At 43.8% G+C, this 16,539-nt stretch overlaps 1 protein-coding gene across 1 annotated transcript in view; it reads left to right on the forward strand.

Annotated features, from left to right (window-relative positions):
- RBX1 (ring-box 1) overlaps positions 1 to 16,539 on the forward strand; it is a 43,948-nt gene that overhangs the window by 1,025 nt on the left and 26,384 nt on the right. Inside the window, exons 2-3 of the mRNA XM_068242675.1 lie at positions 7,603 to 7,681; positions 14,078 to 14,148. Coding sequence (XP_068098776.1) covers positions 7,603 to 7,681; positions 14,078 to 14,148 — 150 coding nt within the window. The remainder of the gene's footprint in view (positions 1 to 7,602; positions 7,682 to 14,077; positions 14,149 to 16,539) is intronic.

The raw sequence follows: 16,539 nt of genomic DNA on the forward strand, positions 1-16,539 counted from the left end.
ATTACAGTTTAACAGCGTGCTGACCAGGAAGTTGTTATGGGGTAATGGCCATTTTTTTAAATAGAGGATGGAAAATTTCATTGATCACAGTGGATAAATGGGACACAGGTGAGGAGAAAGAGATTGCGGAGTAGACTACACAGGAGGTAAGTATGACCTGTGTATGGTTATTTTGACTTTTTTTTTTCCCAGTTTAGGTTCTCTTTAACCTCCCTGCCGTTATAAAAATTTGCTGCGCACGGCAGGGAGGGTGTTTTTTTTTGCATTTTTTTCTTTTTCTTTTTTTAGCATGTAGCTAGCCTAGCGCTAGCTACATGTTTCCCCACTCCCTGCGGCGTCCCCCTGTATGCGCCGATCGCCGCCGGCGCATATGCCCATCCGGAAATCCCGTTCTGAACGGGATTTCCATGAGGGCTTCCCCGGGCGCGATGACGTCACCGACGTCTCGGGGGGGGGGGGCACCCTCTGATGCGGCGGGTTGCGGCGAATCGGCACGGAGCGGCGGCGATCGTAAGTTACACGCAGCTAGCAAAGTGCTAGCTGCGTGTAACAAAAAAAAAATTGTGCAAATCGGCCCAGCAGGGCCTGAGGAATCCTCCGCGGCAGGTTACCCCGAGCTGAGCAAGGAGGTTAAAGAACTATCAAAGAAACCGTTTTTCTGTAAACCCCAAATACCTATACCTATTTTAGCCATCAAGACTAGAAAGCTTTTGCAGAGGTCTCTCAGCACAGGCTATGTGAAAGAAAACAAACAAAAAAAGCCTTGTTTGCCAGCTGTTTGTAACAATTTTGTGTTGGAAGGAGGGGGGGGGGGTAGAGAGATTGATTTCTGTATGCTGGATCTGCTGGACACATTCCTCCATAGTAATGCCCACTGTGAACTGTTCTCTATAAATGTCATTTTCTTCACATAAAACATGGAGAGGAAAAAAAGCCTTAAAGCCATGCCACACTGGTCCTTAAAGGAATACTTAAGTCAAAAAAAAAAAAATGACATTTACTCACCTGGGGCATCCCTCAGCACCCCGAAGCTGGATGGTGCCCTCGCAGCCCCGCTCCGATCATCCTGTCCCCGCCGGCGGCTACTTCCGGCGTATATATACGCTATAGCAGCATAGAGAGTGATAGCAGCGGCTGGGAACGCGGAAAATCAGCCGCGTTCCCAGCCTGTCGGCGGCTGTCGCCGAACCGGAAGTAGCCGCCGGCGGGGACAGGACGATCGGAGCGGGGCTGCGAGGGCACCATCCAGCTTCGGGGTGCTGAGGGATGCCCCAGGTGAGTAAATGTCATTTTTTTTTTCTTTTTGACTTAAAGGGATACTGTAGGGGGGTCGGGGGAAAATGAGCTGAACTTACCCGGGGCTTCTAATGGTCCCCCACAGACATCCTGTGTTGGCGCAGCCACTCACCGATGCTTCGGCCCCGCCTCCAGTTCACGTCTGGAATTTCTGACTGCGCCTGCACCCCCGTGTCCTCACTCCCGCTGATGTCACCAGGAGTGTACTGCGCAGACACAGACCATACTGGGCCTGCGCTGTGCGCTCTTGATGACATCAGCGGGATCGAGGACACGGCAATGCAGGCGCAGTGGTTTTCTGACTTTAAAGTCAGAAATTCCAGAAGTGAACTGGAGGCGGGGCCGGAGTATCGGTGAGTGGCTGCGCCAACACAGGATGTCTGCGGGGGCCCGTTAGAAGCCCCGGGTAAGTTCAACTCATTTTCCCCTGACCCCCCTACAGTATCCCTTTAAGTATTCCTTTAATATCCTGGTTCATTTTCCTTTTATATTAACATTTGATTGAATAAAGGAAACATATGTTTAAAGGACAGGAATACAGTACAATTAAAGAGACTCTGAAGTCTCTTAAAAATCCTTTTTTTTTTTTTATCACAAAATATGTTTAACTTGTTAGCCGCATTCCCGCCGCTGTACACTATCAAAATCCCCCCCTAACTCGCCGGGGGGCAATCCGGGCAGCGCTTCCGTGAGAGGCCTCTCAGCGCGTCTGTCAGCCCAGATCGCCGCCTCTCCCCTGCCCCTCTCAGTCTTCCTTCACTGAGAGGGGCGGGGGTGAGGCGGAGATATGCGCTGACAGACGCGTGTAGAGGCATAGCTGCAGCTCATAGCCCTGCCTCACACGGAAGCGCACAGGGCAGCAAAATCCACGACCAAGAAAGTTGTGGATTGTGCAGGGGAGAGGGAGGGCGAGTTTGGAGGGATTTAGATAGTGTACAGCGGTTTAGTTAGGGCTAATATGTTAAACAATATTTTGGGATAAAAAAAAAGGATTTCTAAGAGACTTCAGTGTCTCTTTAAGCACATATATTTACACAGATCTGTACATTAGTCCTGAAAGAGGGACAAATGAGGAAGAAAGAGGGACAGAGAGATTGGGTTCCCACAGAGGGACTGTCCCTCCAAAACAGGTACAGTTGGGAGCTATGTGATACTAGTGGACCGGGTTGTAAGATAATTTTCAGTTGTTCATACCGAATGATAACAAATGATCACGCCATAGCGCTACCCCTAATAGAAACAATGTGAAGTGCAGTCTTGAGCTACCATACGTGACCTAGGCTTGTACATGATCTCCTTCAGCTCTCTCAGCCTGGCTGTCAAGCAACCTTTGTGTGAGGAGAAGAGAAACAGAAGGGAGAGTGCTCAGATCGTAAAATATATAACTTTTTATTCAGCAACGCAATAAACCATTTCACTTGGTTAAAAGCACATCTAGGGCTATGCCCAAATGTCAACGTCAAGGATGGTGCCAAGTATAATTGCCGTGACCAGCTGCGATCCTGTTCCCTGCAGTATGAATAGCTGAGGGAATTGAGCTGAATTCTGTCTGTATGGTTGGTAGACTGTTGTCGTGTCATCGGGGATTGCCTGTTATAAAACTGTGATCGAGCTTAATAATCACCTAATTAGCCCCCCCTCCCCCCCCCCCCCCCCCCTCTGCCTGGCGCTAACCTCTTTCCCCCTCCTCTGCCTCAGGCTAACCGTTCCCCCTCTTCTCTGCCTCACACTAACACACTAACACACACACACACACACACACCTGACACTGACTCCCCCCCCCGCCCCCATCCTCTGCCTGACCGTGCCCATCCTCCGAGCCTAACTAACTGTTCTTTCACTATGCCTACATGTGCCCACTACTGATACAATCCTTATTGTACAATCTTACCACTTTTATGTAATTTTTCGAAAAAGATTTTACCGCAATTTTCATGAAAGTCAGGCCGGCCTCACACGGTATATTGGCGTCAGCGGTGCTGTGCTTTTCAGTGTATTTATTAAGGATTTACTAGACAGAATAAGGAGTAATGTAGCCCTCTTTGCAGATGATACAAAATTATGCAGAATTATCATCACTAAGAGGGATAGTGATGTATTACAACAGGATCTTGACAACATGGCCATATGGGCAGGCACCTGGAAGATGTAATTTAAATGTTGTGTATGTATACAGCTTTAGCGTTCAAAATCTGTTGGCCCTCATACTACATGGCAGTGGTAAAATTGGCCAGTCATTTGCACATTAATATTGGATGTGTGTATGGACCTTTAGAACGATCAGTCTTTCAAACCTTCCTGACAAACATTTGCAACAAATTAATTCCTCAGTTTGCAAATATTTTTTCCTAATGTGTGTACTCGGCTTAAAGATGCCCATACATCTAGCAATGATGGGCAGATTCGACCAAGAGACAAATCTCTCTGTAATCGAGTCTGATTAGAAAGAGAGATCTGTCAGTTGCCCATACACTGCAGGCTAATTCCCAATCAATTTCATCCTGAAATCTATATGGAATCGGCCTTGTGACACCGCATCTGCAGCCTTGCTGACCTGACGCTGTCCCCCTAATATGTAATGTACCCCCTTAGTGCACTATACATTACTTGACCGTGTCCGCCGCTGTCTTATTGCTCTAAACAAGTGCCCCATGTGGTTCACAGCAAACATGTTGGCGCATGTGTGATGTCATACAGTACAGACCAAACAAAAGTTTGGACACACCTTCTCCTTCAAAGAGTTTTTTCTTTATTTTCATGACTATGAACATTGTAGATTCACACTGAAGGCATCCAAACTATGAAGTAACACATGTGGAAGTATAGTACATAACCAAAAAGTGTGAAACAACTGAAAATATGTCATATTCTAGGTTCTTTAAAGTAGCCACCTTTTGCTTTGATTACTGCTTTGCACACTCTTGGCATTCTCTTGATGAGCTTCAAGAGGTAGTCACCTGAAAGGTCTTCCAACAGTCTTGAAGGAGTTCCAAGAGATGCTTAGCACTTGTTGGCCATTTTGCCTTCACTCTGCGGTCCAGCTCACCCCAAACCATCTCGATTGGGTTCAGGTCTGGTGACTGTGGAGGCCAGGTCAAATGGCGCAGCACCCCATCACTCTCCTTCATGGTCAAATAGCCCTTACACTGCCTGGAGGTGTGTTTGGGGTCATTGTCCTGTTGAAAAATAAATGATGGTCCAACTAAACGCAAACCGGATGGAATAGCATGCTGCTGCAAGATGCTGTGGTAGCCATGCTGGTTCTACAGACCTGAATAATCAAATCGGATGGACGATCGGCCTCCAAGTCGCCTGATGTATGGCCACCTTAAAGAAAACCTGAACTGAAAATTAAAAGTCAAAATAAGCATACACAAGTTATACTTACCTTCCATGTAGTCTACTCCTCAGTGTCTTTCTCCTGTCCCGCGTCCTGTTTGTTCACTGTGATCAAGGGAATTTTCTGTCCTCCATTTTGAAAGTGGCCATTACCCATAACAGCTTTCTGCTCAGCACACAGTTAAACTGTATCATCGCCCACTTGAGCCATAGGAAAACATGGACATTACCTGGTACATCAGTTTTCCTCTCAGCTATAACTGACAGCAACTGATATTTTACTGACAGCAACTGATATATTTCAGATCTGACAAAATGTTGTCAGAACTGGAAGGGATCATTGTCAGAAGAAAATGGTGAGCTTCTGAGAGGAACCGATGGCGAGGTAACTATAGAATGTTCATTTCAAGTTACCGTATGTATTTATTTTAAATATTTTTACTCAGTACAGGTTTTCTTTAAGAATAGACTGTGTAGTTATGCTTTCATACTTCATGGAGGTGGTAAAATTGGCCTTTGATCTTTCATTTTCCAAAGACTTTTATTTAATGTCTGTATCCAGCTTGAAGGGACACTTAAAACGGACCCAAACCAAAAAAAATTTAAATTCAAAATATTTACTTGCATCACTCTGACACATACAAAGATACATAAACTCTCCTTTAAGACTATGAGCATTTCAGTGCATGCTTTTCACCCTTCTCTTTTCATAACTAGGGTTATACAGGTGGCAGCCATTACTTCTGAGCTTAGTAGGAGGTTTTAGATCATGGGTGTGTTTGCCATCAGCTACCCTCCCTCACAGGGGCATCATCTATGTGAAATCTCACACAAGCTGAAATCACCTCCCCTGTGACATCAGTAGCAGCCTGTGTTTTGTTTTTGTTTTTTATCTCCTCTACCAGTTTGCCGGAAAAATCCCGGCAATATGAAAGGAAGGGAGGGGTTCCTCCAATAAATGTAATGTAATTTTATATTTGTCATCATGCAGCTGAAAAAAGGCTGCTATTTGTCATTATAATTTAGAAAATAGATTTTATTTCTGAAATCTTGTATTTTTAATTTGGGTCCACTTTAATGCTCGGAAAAAAAAATGAGTTTTACTCACCTGGGGCTTCCACCAGCCCCCTGCAGAAACATACAGCGCGTGGATGAGTATTATTGACTTTTTATGCCAATACCTTTGATAAAGCTCTATGTGGAGATAGAATGTGTATCTATAAGGAGCATCTAAGGCACTGCAAATACTGATCTGTCACTACTGAGTGATCTGCCAAATGCTAACTTGTTACCTTATACATGGAGGTGGACTCATACTGCCTTGAACAAATACAGGGAATACAGCTGGGTATTTGGGACAGCACTGCATAAGGTTGAATTCCTGGCGGACTATTACAACAATTACATTTATATCCAGCCCAAACCTAGGCTGTTGATGTTTCCTCAATATGAACTATTACTAGTGATGCAAGTACCCATGCAATCTACAATTGATTTCAAAGGGGACAACCCTGCATAAGGATTATATCCTGGCGGACCTTTACTGTCCTGGAGATCACAAAGGGTAATTCTGCAAAGAAACTTTGATTCTGGCGGATTTTGTTCACTCCTTATGGTGACACCTGGATGAATATACACAGCTATCTCTGAGAAAATCAGGGGACTTAAATGTACACATCTGAATGTTGTCAACTCTTCTATCACCATTTTTTGGCTTTAAGAGTCTTCTACCCACATAAATAACTAGATAACTGGCCAGTTTATATATAGTATAGTATAGTTTATAGTATAAGTATAGTATATATATAGCAGCAGCAGGTAATTTTTGCATTTTTCTAGATATAATCTGTCTTCCCTTTTATTAAGTTTTAGAATTGATTGTGTAGGGTCTTAGACACAGGGAAGCATATAACTTTGTGTGATCGATTGGACCTAGACTTGTGAACTGTGTCCAGTCTCCATTGCAGGTCACACATTTTAACGCATGCGTTATGCAACACACCACTGTGATTCCAGCCTTCATGAGAGTAGAATTTTATTTTTACAAAATCTATTACACTAGTCTGTTATTACTCTGAAGTTGATCATGTGTTGCGCTGCAATAACTTCGAGGTAGGAAGAGCTAAGTGGGGATGAGGTTGACTGAAAGACATGTATGCCCACAGACTGGACTGAGATCATGGAGAGCAGAGTTCCCCAACCCTGTCCTCATGGCCCACTGCATGTTTTGCAGAAAACCACACACAATCACAGGTGAAGTAATTAGTGTCTCAGCAGAGCTGATTAACTACCTCTGTGGCTTTCCACAAAACATGCACTGTTGGTGGGCCTTGAGGACAGGGTTGGGGAACACTGATGGAGAGGGTGTGTGGAATTTTACTTTTTGTTTTGTGCAGACTTCTGAGTACTGCCCACTTTACACTTGCGTTGTTTTGTTTTTTTTAAGACATTAGAACCCCGCATTTAAAACTTTTCTGGGCATTTGCAAGGTAGCTGACAGTGGTTATGTGTAAAGTGGAATTTGACATTCAGTTTCACTCCTCCATTCAGCTACAGTGATTAGAACTCTATGGACTGCAACAGATTATTCCACAGGACTAATCAGATTTGGAAGGTTAATGGTTTGTCTGTCAGGTAACCAATAATTAGTTTACAAATCTATCCAGTGCAAACATATGTCTCTGCCCGTATTAATTTTGCTTCCTACAGAGCAAACAAATAATCTAAAGTCAAATTTTGAGATCATCCCTCATGAGGCAGCTAAGTTAACTAACTAGTTGGGGGCAATGCTGGAATATGTGAAAAATTAGTGGTAGGGGTTTAAGATGTGGGGGAGGGAATTCCTAGACAGAATGATGGACATATTTTGCTCTTCTTGATCTTTTTGCTAACCTAGTATGATGCTGTAATATGGTTTCAGTAACATGTTGAATGAATAAATTGAAATTGTCATATTTTATTTTTCAGTGGAATGCAGTTGCTCTTTGGGCCTGGGATATTGTGGTTGATAACTGTGCCATCTGCAGAAACCATATTATGGACTTGTGTAAGTAGCATATATTAAAGCACATCGGCTATAGGTCTGTTTTTTTTATGTTTTGTCCATTTAAGGTGCACAGTTTATACATGCAGGGCATTGTGGCTAGCTATAATTTTTATATGTCTGTTATATATGCATTTTGGATAGGGGTGAACTCCTTTTTTATAAAACATTTAAAAGACCCCTCTACTGTGGAGGAGCTGATGTAAGGACGCACGCCAGCGTTTCCGTTCCTGACACTGTTTGTTTGAGTAAGCCTGTCTGAGCAGCACCCTATTGACACTATACCTGAGAGCCCTCTTAAGGGGGAATGGCCAGAACTTGCAAAAGGAGGAGTCCCGCATCAAGTACTCTAAAAACGCCTCTTTGCTCGGCTTCAGTGTTTTCCACGGCAACAGGTGCTGGTAGTCTGGCAGAAAAAGCAAGAGAAGGCCTCTTCAGCTGATACAGGCATGGCATTACCACAGAAGCAAGCTGATGGAAGAAAAAAAAGCCATTAGCCTTAGTATGGAAGTATTTGGGAAACCTCCTAAAGTGCTTTGTGGAGGTTGCTTATACGCAGCGTATTTAGGAACTGACACAGACCCTATATGGAAGAATGCAAGTGAATTGGGACATGTGGAGACCGTTAAATTGGTATACCACAAATGGTATTGGGGGAATGCGAAGACCCAGAACAATGCCACGGATGTGAAGCTAAACCTGTGACCTATACAGCTGGATTATGTTTATAGCACAATATGGCCTCTCCTGTTACGGTTGAAGAGCGGGAGGGGGAACCCCTTCTATTTTTTTTTTTTCCATCTTTTCTCTACCTTTTCTTTTTTCCTACCTCTCTGCTGTATGTTCTCTTCTTTTCCATAGCTTGGGATCTGAGTTTACTGTGGAGGAATAGCTGTCTAGATCACTAATGGGAGGGGTTGTTGTTGTGTGAGGCCCGGGTTTACATTGGCACTAAAAACACTCTGTGGGGTTAATCGGATCCTATGTTAATCAATAGGATCCGTTCACATTGCCCCTTTAGAACGTATCCGTTCAGCACATGGATCTGAACGGACCACAAGTTTGGGGAGGCTGCGATAATTCCGGAGCAGTGGAAAGTATCAAAAACTAATGCCCAATAAAAACAGATCAGTTTCATGGATCAGTTTTTACACCGATCGTTTAATCTCAATAACCTCTTTTTTTTTTTTTTTTTTTAAACTTTCTATATAGCACAGTGGGTAGAACTGAGTGAACCTCTAAGGGTTTGTACACATTGACAACGGATGTCGCCCATCGGGGATCAGCACCTGATCCCCTTGGGCGACTTCGCTGAGCCCTGCTGCACACGCATGTCAGCTGTGTAGCTGATGACACGTGGTGTGTTGCTATGTGCAGGCGGACAGAGGGACGCCACGCGGCACATGCATGGTAACACATGGGCGGGGGAGCGGTGCGAACAACTGAATCTGCGCAGCTGGGGTGGAGTAGATGTTAAGTGGATCGCTTGCAAGGGAATCGGCGGCGCTGAGGTTGAGTAGATGTCAAGATGGATCGCTAGCGGGTTAGTCATTGTGGGTCATCCGATTCCGTACACGCATGATTGTTGGCTGAGGTCGTCGTTATCTGCCAGCTCAGCCAACTTAAGCCAGGCGTGTGTAAGAGGTTTAAGTGGCTGTGCAAACACTTCTGACTACACACAGGACCAACAAGTCCGAAACAGGCTGTATGCATGTCTGATTGATGTGGCTCTGTAAAGTTATCTACAGGCTCACTATACACCAGCAGTTCTGGATGGGCAGCCTTGCTTTCAGGGGCAGAAAGAGATTATTTGCATTTCCAGGTGGAATGCATCATGGGAAACCAAAGTTGCTCACTTAATTTACCACTCCAGGGAAAAAGTAGGCAGTTAAAATCTGACAGAACCGACAGGTTTTGGACTAATCTATCTTCTCTTACGGAATTCTCAGTGTTTTCATAAGCATTTCCTGGATGGCAGTTGCCAAGTCTAACTGCCAAAATAGTGTGGAAGTGAGTAGGAAGGCTGGCTGGTATCTTACCATTTTGGCAGTTAAACTGACATTCAGGAAAGGGTTTTGCAAACAAAGAAAATCCAGAGAATCCCCCATGAGGAAATGGACTGGCCCAAAACCTGTCGGTTCTGTCAGAATTGAATTACCTACTTTTTTTGCGATAGTGATCCTTTAAATCTGAATTGTCGCAAATATCTTCTGTTTCAAGAAGGCAAAATTATATTTAGTCTGATTGTAGTATAGACAAAAAGTATTCGGTAGGGGATTTCTCTGTACGGGAGTTAAATCATCAAAGTGAACTCTCCTGTGCATTAGCATAGAGCAGAACGGGCTCTGCTTTTTCCGCCGAGATCGGGCAGCAGTGCAAGCTGTCTTGTGCAGTGTGGCTGTGCTCGTTCTCATACTGGACCGCGGACGCGTGCTTCTGGGGTGCTAGCGCTGGAACATGGTGGAGGAGGATGGGGGAAGCCACCTGAGGATTGGCTTCCATCTTATTGAGGTAAATAATTGATTTTCCCACCCCAAACTCTGAGATTTGCTTTAAAGTGTAACTGTCAGGCATAAAATCAAAAATCAATTCTTTATTTTTATCTGGTGTACAAGTAATAAGGATGCTAATCAGGCAATCCAAAAAAATCTCTATTAGTTTTCTTGTTTATAAATGATCATTCCCCAGTTTACCTGACTCTTATTTGGTACGTTGGCGCACAAAGGAAGTTGCAGGGCATGCTGAGTTGTTTTGTTTTTTTTTTGCTTCTGTACATTAGTTAAAGTGAACCGAGCATCATTAACACCCAAGGCAGCTCTATAGCAAATTAAAAATGCATTCTAAGAATGTGGTTTATTATTAAAAAAAACTTTAATTTTATCTCATTTTTTTACATCTAAGGGTTAAATTAGCCACTTTGTCCTGCAGTCCCTGAGCAGGAGATGGTGGAAGACAGATAAGAAATCACCTCTTTAGACTTAATTGACCACAAACAAACCCCCATTGTACTTCAAACATCAGTTACAGTTGAATTTCACACGTAGCCTGGATAATAGCAGTTGTAAAACAGCAGGGGTTGAGCTTCTGAACAATGGCAGCCCTTGCAGCTATTTGAAGCCAAGAGCTGCTTGGATCCCTTTAAGTCTGAGGGGAAATAAAGAAGCAAAAAAGACAACCCAGCATGCCCTGCAACTTCCTTTGTCCTGCAATGTACCAAATAAGAGTCAGGTAAACTGGGGAATGATCATTTATAAACAAGAAAAGTAATAGAGATTTTAACTGTTGGATTGCCTGGTTAGCATCTGTATTACTTGTTTACCACAAAAAGAGAGAGAATTGATTTTATGACTGACAGTTACACTTTAAGGCCCTGGACTATTGACAATCAATACAGGATATAGATAGATAGATAGATAGATAGATAGATAGATTATAGAGAGAGAGAGAGATATATAGATATATTGTGTGCCAGGTTACCCCTAGTAAGTAGTTATTTAAAATACAATGGATAAATAATAATACAGATATTGTACATAATACAGAAGTAGTAGACAATATAATTCTTGGGAATTAAGCACTTAACACCTTCTAGAAAGAAGGCAGCAGATTGTTCAGCCTTCAGCTGAATGAAGTAATAACAGATTTCTGCTAAGAACTGTGAACTTTTATTTTGTGCTACATTATGTCAATGATTTATATGATTTATTGTTACTAGCATAAGTGAGTAAGTACAACTAAAACCACCTCCCCATCCCTCGCTGTGACAAAATGAATCACAACCCGTCACTCCACAGTAAGAGACTGCTACCCAAAGTTTTAGGCCACATTCAGCTGCAGCAGACTGCCCATGCCTGCATAATAAAACAGAGCTAGTTGTGCATTGTGGAAAAAAGTGCAGGAGCGGCTCTGTGCTATTGTGCAGGCCATTTTGTTTCTGCACAGTGCAAACCTTTTTCTCAAGCCCTCATCATATAAGTTCAGAGGGTTCCAGAGCTGGAACTGCAAGCTCGAGTGGGGATGGAGGAAGCCTCTGGATTATCCATAGGCTTCCCTCTATTAAGGCAAGTAACTAATTTTTTTGCTTTTTAAAAGTCACAGGTACGCTTTAAATGATAAATGTGCTTCCATACATGATTTAGTGCAGGGATAAAGTTATAGGGATAAAGGGATAAAGTTGAAAGGGACTCCGAGCACCTCTCATGGGCATGCCTTTAAGACTGAGCAGTAATGCAAAGTACTTAAAGATGCATACCATTCTGTAGCCTGTGCTCTCATCTTTTATTTGATGCCTGAATCGCCGTTGTACACCAAATAGTTTTCGTTCGATTTCAATTTAAAAACGTGGCTGCCTTCTTGGCTCTGTTATAACTTCCGGGTCACCCCTGTTTTCTCTGTTAGAGAAATGCATCACTGAATGAAGCAGGAAGAGGAAGTGACACGCATGGCCATTGCAAGAGGCTCCTCCAGAGGGGTCATAGCACGACTTTGTTTGAAGTCGTCTGGCTTAAAGGCATGCCCATGAGAGGTGATCGGAGTCCTTTTAAAGTGTACCAGAGATGGTACACTGGCGATTATTTATACCTACCTGGGGCTTCCTTCAGCCCCATGAGCACCGGGCTTCCCTTGCCGTCCTCCTCGGGTCTCCCGTTCTGGCACTACGACTCCCGGTATTCTGGTCAGTCGCCGCCACTCGTTGCCTTCAGTGCATGCTTGGCGGTGCGCGCCCCACCATGCTCCCGTTTTCTGGAGTGTTCTCCATGGGACGAGAGCGTGACGCGGGGTGCATGTGCGGCTGAGCCGCATATGTGCCTAAGGCTCCAACTGCCCGTATTACCAGGAGTTATAGCGTCAGAACGGGCAACCTGAGGATGACGGCGAGGGAGGCCTTGGTGCTCATGGGGCTGGAGGAAGCCCCAAGTAAATAAGGGCTAGGACACAATCTCTGATTTCCTTTAAGCAGATATGATGCTTAAAGGAAAACTTAAGTGAACTATAAAAAATGAGATTTACTCACCTGGGGCTTCCCTCAGCCCCCAGCAGCCGATCGGTGCCCTCGCAGCCCCGCTCTGACGCTCCAGGACCCGCCAGCAAACACTTCCGTTTTAGCCGTCATCGGCCGACAGGCATGGGACTGCGAGTGATTCTTCGCGTTCCCAGCCTGTATATCGCCCCCTATGCTGCTATTGCGGCCAGCTGGTCGCAATAGCAGCATAGGGGGCGATATACAGGCTGGGAACGCGAAGAATCACTCGCAGTCCCATGCCTGTCGGCCGGTGACTTCCAAACCGGAAGTGTTCGCCAGCGGGGCTGCGAGGGCACCGATCGGCTGCTGGGGGCTGAGGGAAGCCCCAGGTGAGTAAATCTCATTTTTTATAGTTGACTTAAGTTTTCCTTTAAATTGGGAAGGAATAGGATCAAGAGCACAGGTAGAAAAGTAAAATTTAGAACTTTTAGAAGGCGGATGTTCAGTTAAGCAAATAGCGTTTAAAGCGGAACTGAAAGGTCTTTAAAAAAATAAGAGTTTCACTTACCTGGGGCTTTTGTCAGCCCCTTGCAGCCGACCTATGCCCACGCCGTGACATGCCGGTCCGCCCTCCGTTTACTTTAAATAATGCATCATAGTTATACTGTACATACAGTGGTATGCGAAAGTTTGGGCAACCTTGTTAATTTTCATGATTTTCCTGTATAAATCTTTGGTTGTTGCAATAAAAAAATGTCAGTTAAAAATATCATAAAGGAGACACACAGTGATATTTGAGAAGTGAAATGAAGTTTATTGGATTTACAAAAAGTGTGCAATAATTGTTTATACAAAATCAATATTTAGTAGGTCCTCCTTTTTCAGAAATTACAGCTTCTAAACGCTTCCTGTAGGTTCCAATGAGAGTCTGGATTCTGGTTGAAGGTATTTTGGAGTATTCCTCTTTACAAAACATCTCTAGTTTATTCAGGTTTGATGGCTTCCGAGCATGGACAGGTCCCTTTAACTCACACCACAGATTTTCAATTATATTCAGGTCTGGAAGGTTTTGGAATCAATAAAATGACAACAGTGCCCACATTTATGCACCTGCCTAATTTTATTTAAACAATTATTGCACACTTTCTGTAAATCCAGTAAATTTAATTTCATTTCTCAAATGTATCAATGTGTGTGTCTCCTATATGATATATTTAACTGACATTTTTTTTATCGTAACAACCAACGATTTATACAGGAAAATCATGACGATTAAAAAGGTTGCCTAAACTTTCGCATCCCACTGTACACGAGAAGGTACAGCGTTAAATTTGCAGACTGTTAAATTAACTCCGGATGCTTATGACGTCTCTCTGCTAATCGCATACCCTGCTGGTAACTGCAAGAGCAGCATTAATATTGTTTAATTCTTCTAGGTATAGAGTGTCAGGCTAATCAAGCATCTGCTACCTCTGAAGAATGTACTGTGGCTTGGGGAGTGTGCAATGTAAGTACTTATCAAAACCATGTACAGTATATGTTTTCTTTGTTCAACCTTAAAGGGACACTTAAGTCTGTGGGAAAAAAAGTTTTACTCACCTGGGGCTTCCATCAGCCCCCTGCAGCTGTATTGTGCCTATGCAGACTCCATCAGATGCTCCTGGCCCCGCCGGCAGCCACTTCCGGTTTCGGCGTCAGGAGCTGACAGACAGGGAAAGCGAGTGATTGTTCGCGTTCCCAGCCACAATAGCACCCTCTATGCTGCTATATCATAAAGCATTGTGGCAGGGAACGCAAAGAATCACTCGCATTCCCTGCCTGTCTGCTCCTGTCGCCGAAACCGGAAGTGGCTGCCGGCGGGGCCAGGAGCATCTGCAGCTGTATCGTGCATGGGCACCATACAGCTACAGGGGGCTGCTGGAAGGCCCAGATGAGTAAAATTCATTTTTTTTCCACAGACTTAAGTGTCCCTTTAAACATTAAAGTACGGTAATTTAAGTTTGTAAAATCAATCTGGATAATTTCTTCTCGCAATATTTTATTATTGAAAGTTAATATGTAAGTATATTTTTATGTACATTTGTCAAAAAAATTGGGCCCTGATCAATAGTGCAGTATACGTGTATTATTGCTTTTGGCCTTATTTCGTATTATATATTTTAGACATACAGAGCAAAAGAAGTCTGCTCTGCCAGGCATAGTCTTTACGCACTGCAGTGTGGGACTATTTGTAAGTTACATGACACAAATCCCTTGCGATCTAAACCAGTGGTTATCAAACTGTTTGACCGCGTTTACTGATTCTTCCTTTGTCTGTTTTGACATGGAAGCAGTTGAATTCACTGCCTCCATTGCTCAAAGCCAATTCCTTTTATGTCTTGGGTCACTTGTCTGCGCCATCTAATTTAAAGAGAACCCGAGGTGGGTTTGAAGAATATTATCTGCATACAGAGGCTGGATCTGCCTATACAGCCCAGCCTCTGTTGCTATCCCAAACCCCCCTAAGGTCCCCCTGCACTCTGCAATCCCTCATAAATCACAGTCACGCTGCTGACAAACAGCTTGTCAGAGCTGGCTGTGTTTATCTCTATAGTGTCAGTCTGCTGCTCTCCCCGCCTCCTGCAGAACTCCAGTCCCCGCCTGCATCCCTTCCCTCCCTGCTGATTGGAGGGAAGGGACAGGGGCAGGGACCAGAGCTATGCAGGAGGCGGGGGAGCAGCTGAGACTGACACTACAGATGTAAACACAGCCTCACAGCATGGCTGCGATTTATGAGGGATTGCAGAGTGCAGGGGGACCTTTAGTGGGGTTTGGGATAGCAACAGAGGCTGGGCTGTATAGGCAGATCCAGCCTCTGTATGCAGATAACATTCTTCAAACACACCTCGGGTTCTCTTTAAGGATATGCTTACCGGTATTTATATATTTTTTTGTCTTTATGGGCAGAGGACTACACTTGATCTATATGGGACATGATGGTTACAGTTGTTAAATGGGGGGTGAATAAGTGTACTTGTTATATGTAGGCCATTACATCTATACTTGAGGGTATGATGTTTGCTAGTTGTGAGGCTAAGATGTCCATCTGCCCAACACCCCCCCCCCCCCCCCCCCCCTTCTTGTCATTAAGGGAATTTTACTGGTCTATAATATTACTATGAATTTTATGTACTTCCCCATTCTTACATAATACAGAACCTCAAAATGGACATGTCAATTAACCCTTTCAGTTTCAGTACCAACATAACCCCCTTAAAAAGGGAACCCAAGGTAAGAGTGATATGGAGGCTGTAATATGTCCTTTTCCTTTTTTTGGGGGGGCGGGGGGGGGGGGTTAAATATTTAACTTTTTCATTATCAAAAAGTAAATATAGGTTATTTGAGCTCCACTTAGCCCGAAAGACCAAGCATTAGTAAAATGTGGTGAAATTATACATCATCCAAATCAAATTCCCCACCCCATTTGCTCTCTCTAGAGTTAAATCTAGGTTAATTTATCTTCACAAAGATGTAGGTCATCTCAGATTTCTAAGTGTTCCAGGGTATCCTTTACTTGCTCATAGGAAAACCAAGATGAAAACTTGACTGGTTCCATGAAGTATTTAAAGAGAACCTGAGGTGGGTATTTGAAATCTTAAAGGTGGCCATACACTTATAGATTTGCAGCAGATTTGACCATCAGATAGATTTCTGTCAGATGCCTATCAGGTTGAATCTGACAGGAATGTATCTGATGTGTGCCACACAGTAGGAATCGAATTTCAATCGATTTCAGAATGAAATCTATTGAGATGCGATCGAAATGCAGTGTTGCAGCATTCGATCCAATGCAATCCTATGGGCCATCGATCGGCTGCCAGTAGCCTATCGACCCAGATTCTCCGCCCGGATCGATCGA

The sequence above is a fragment of the Hyperolius riggenbachi genome, chromosome 6 (genome assembly GCF_040937935.1).
Source record: "Hyperolius riggenbachi isolate aHypRig1 chromosome 6, aHypRig1.pri, whole genome shotgun sequence".
Lineage (NCBI taxonomy): Eukaryota > Metazoa > Chordata > Amphibia > Anura > Hyperoliidae > Hyperolius > Hyperolius riggenbachi.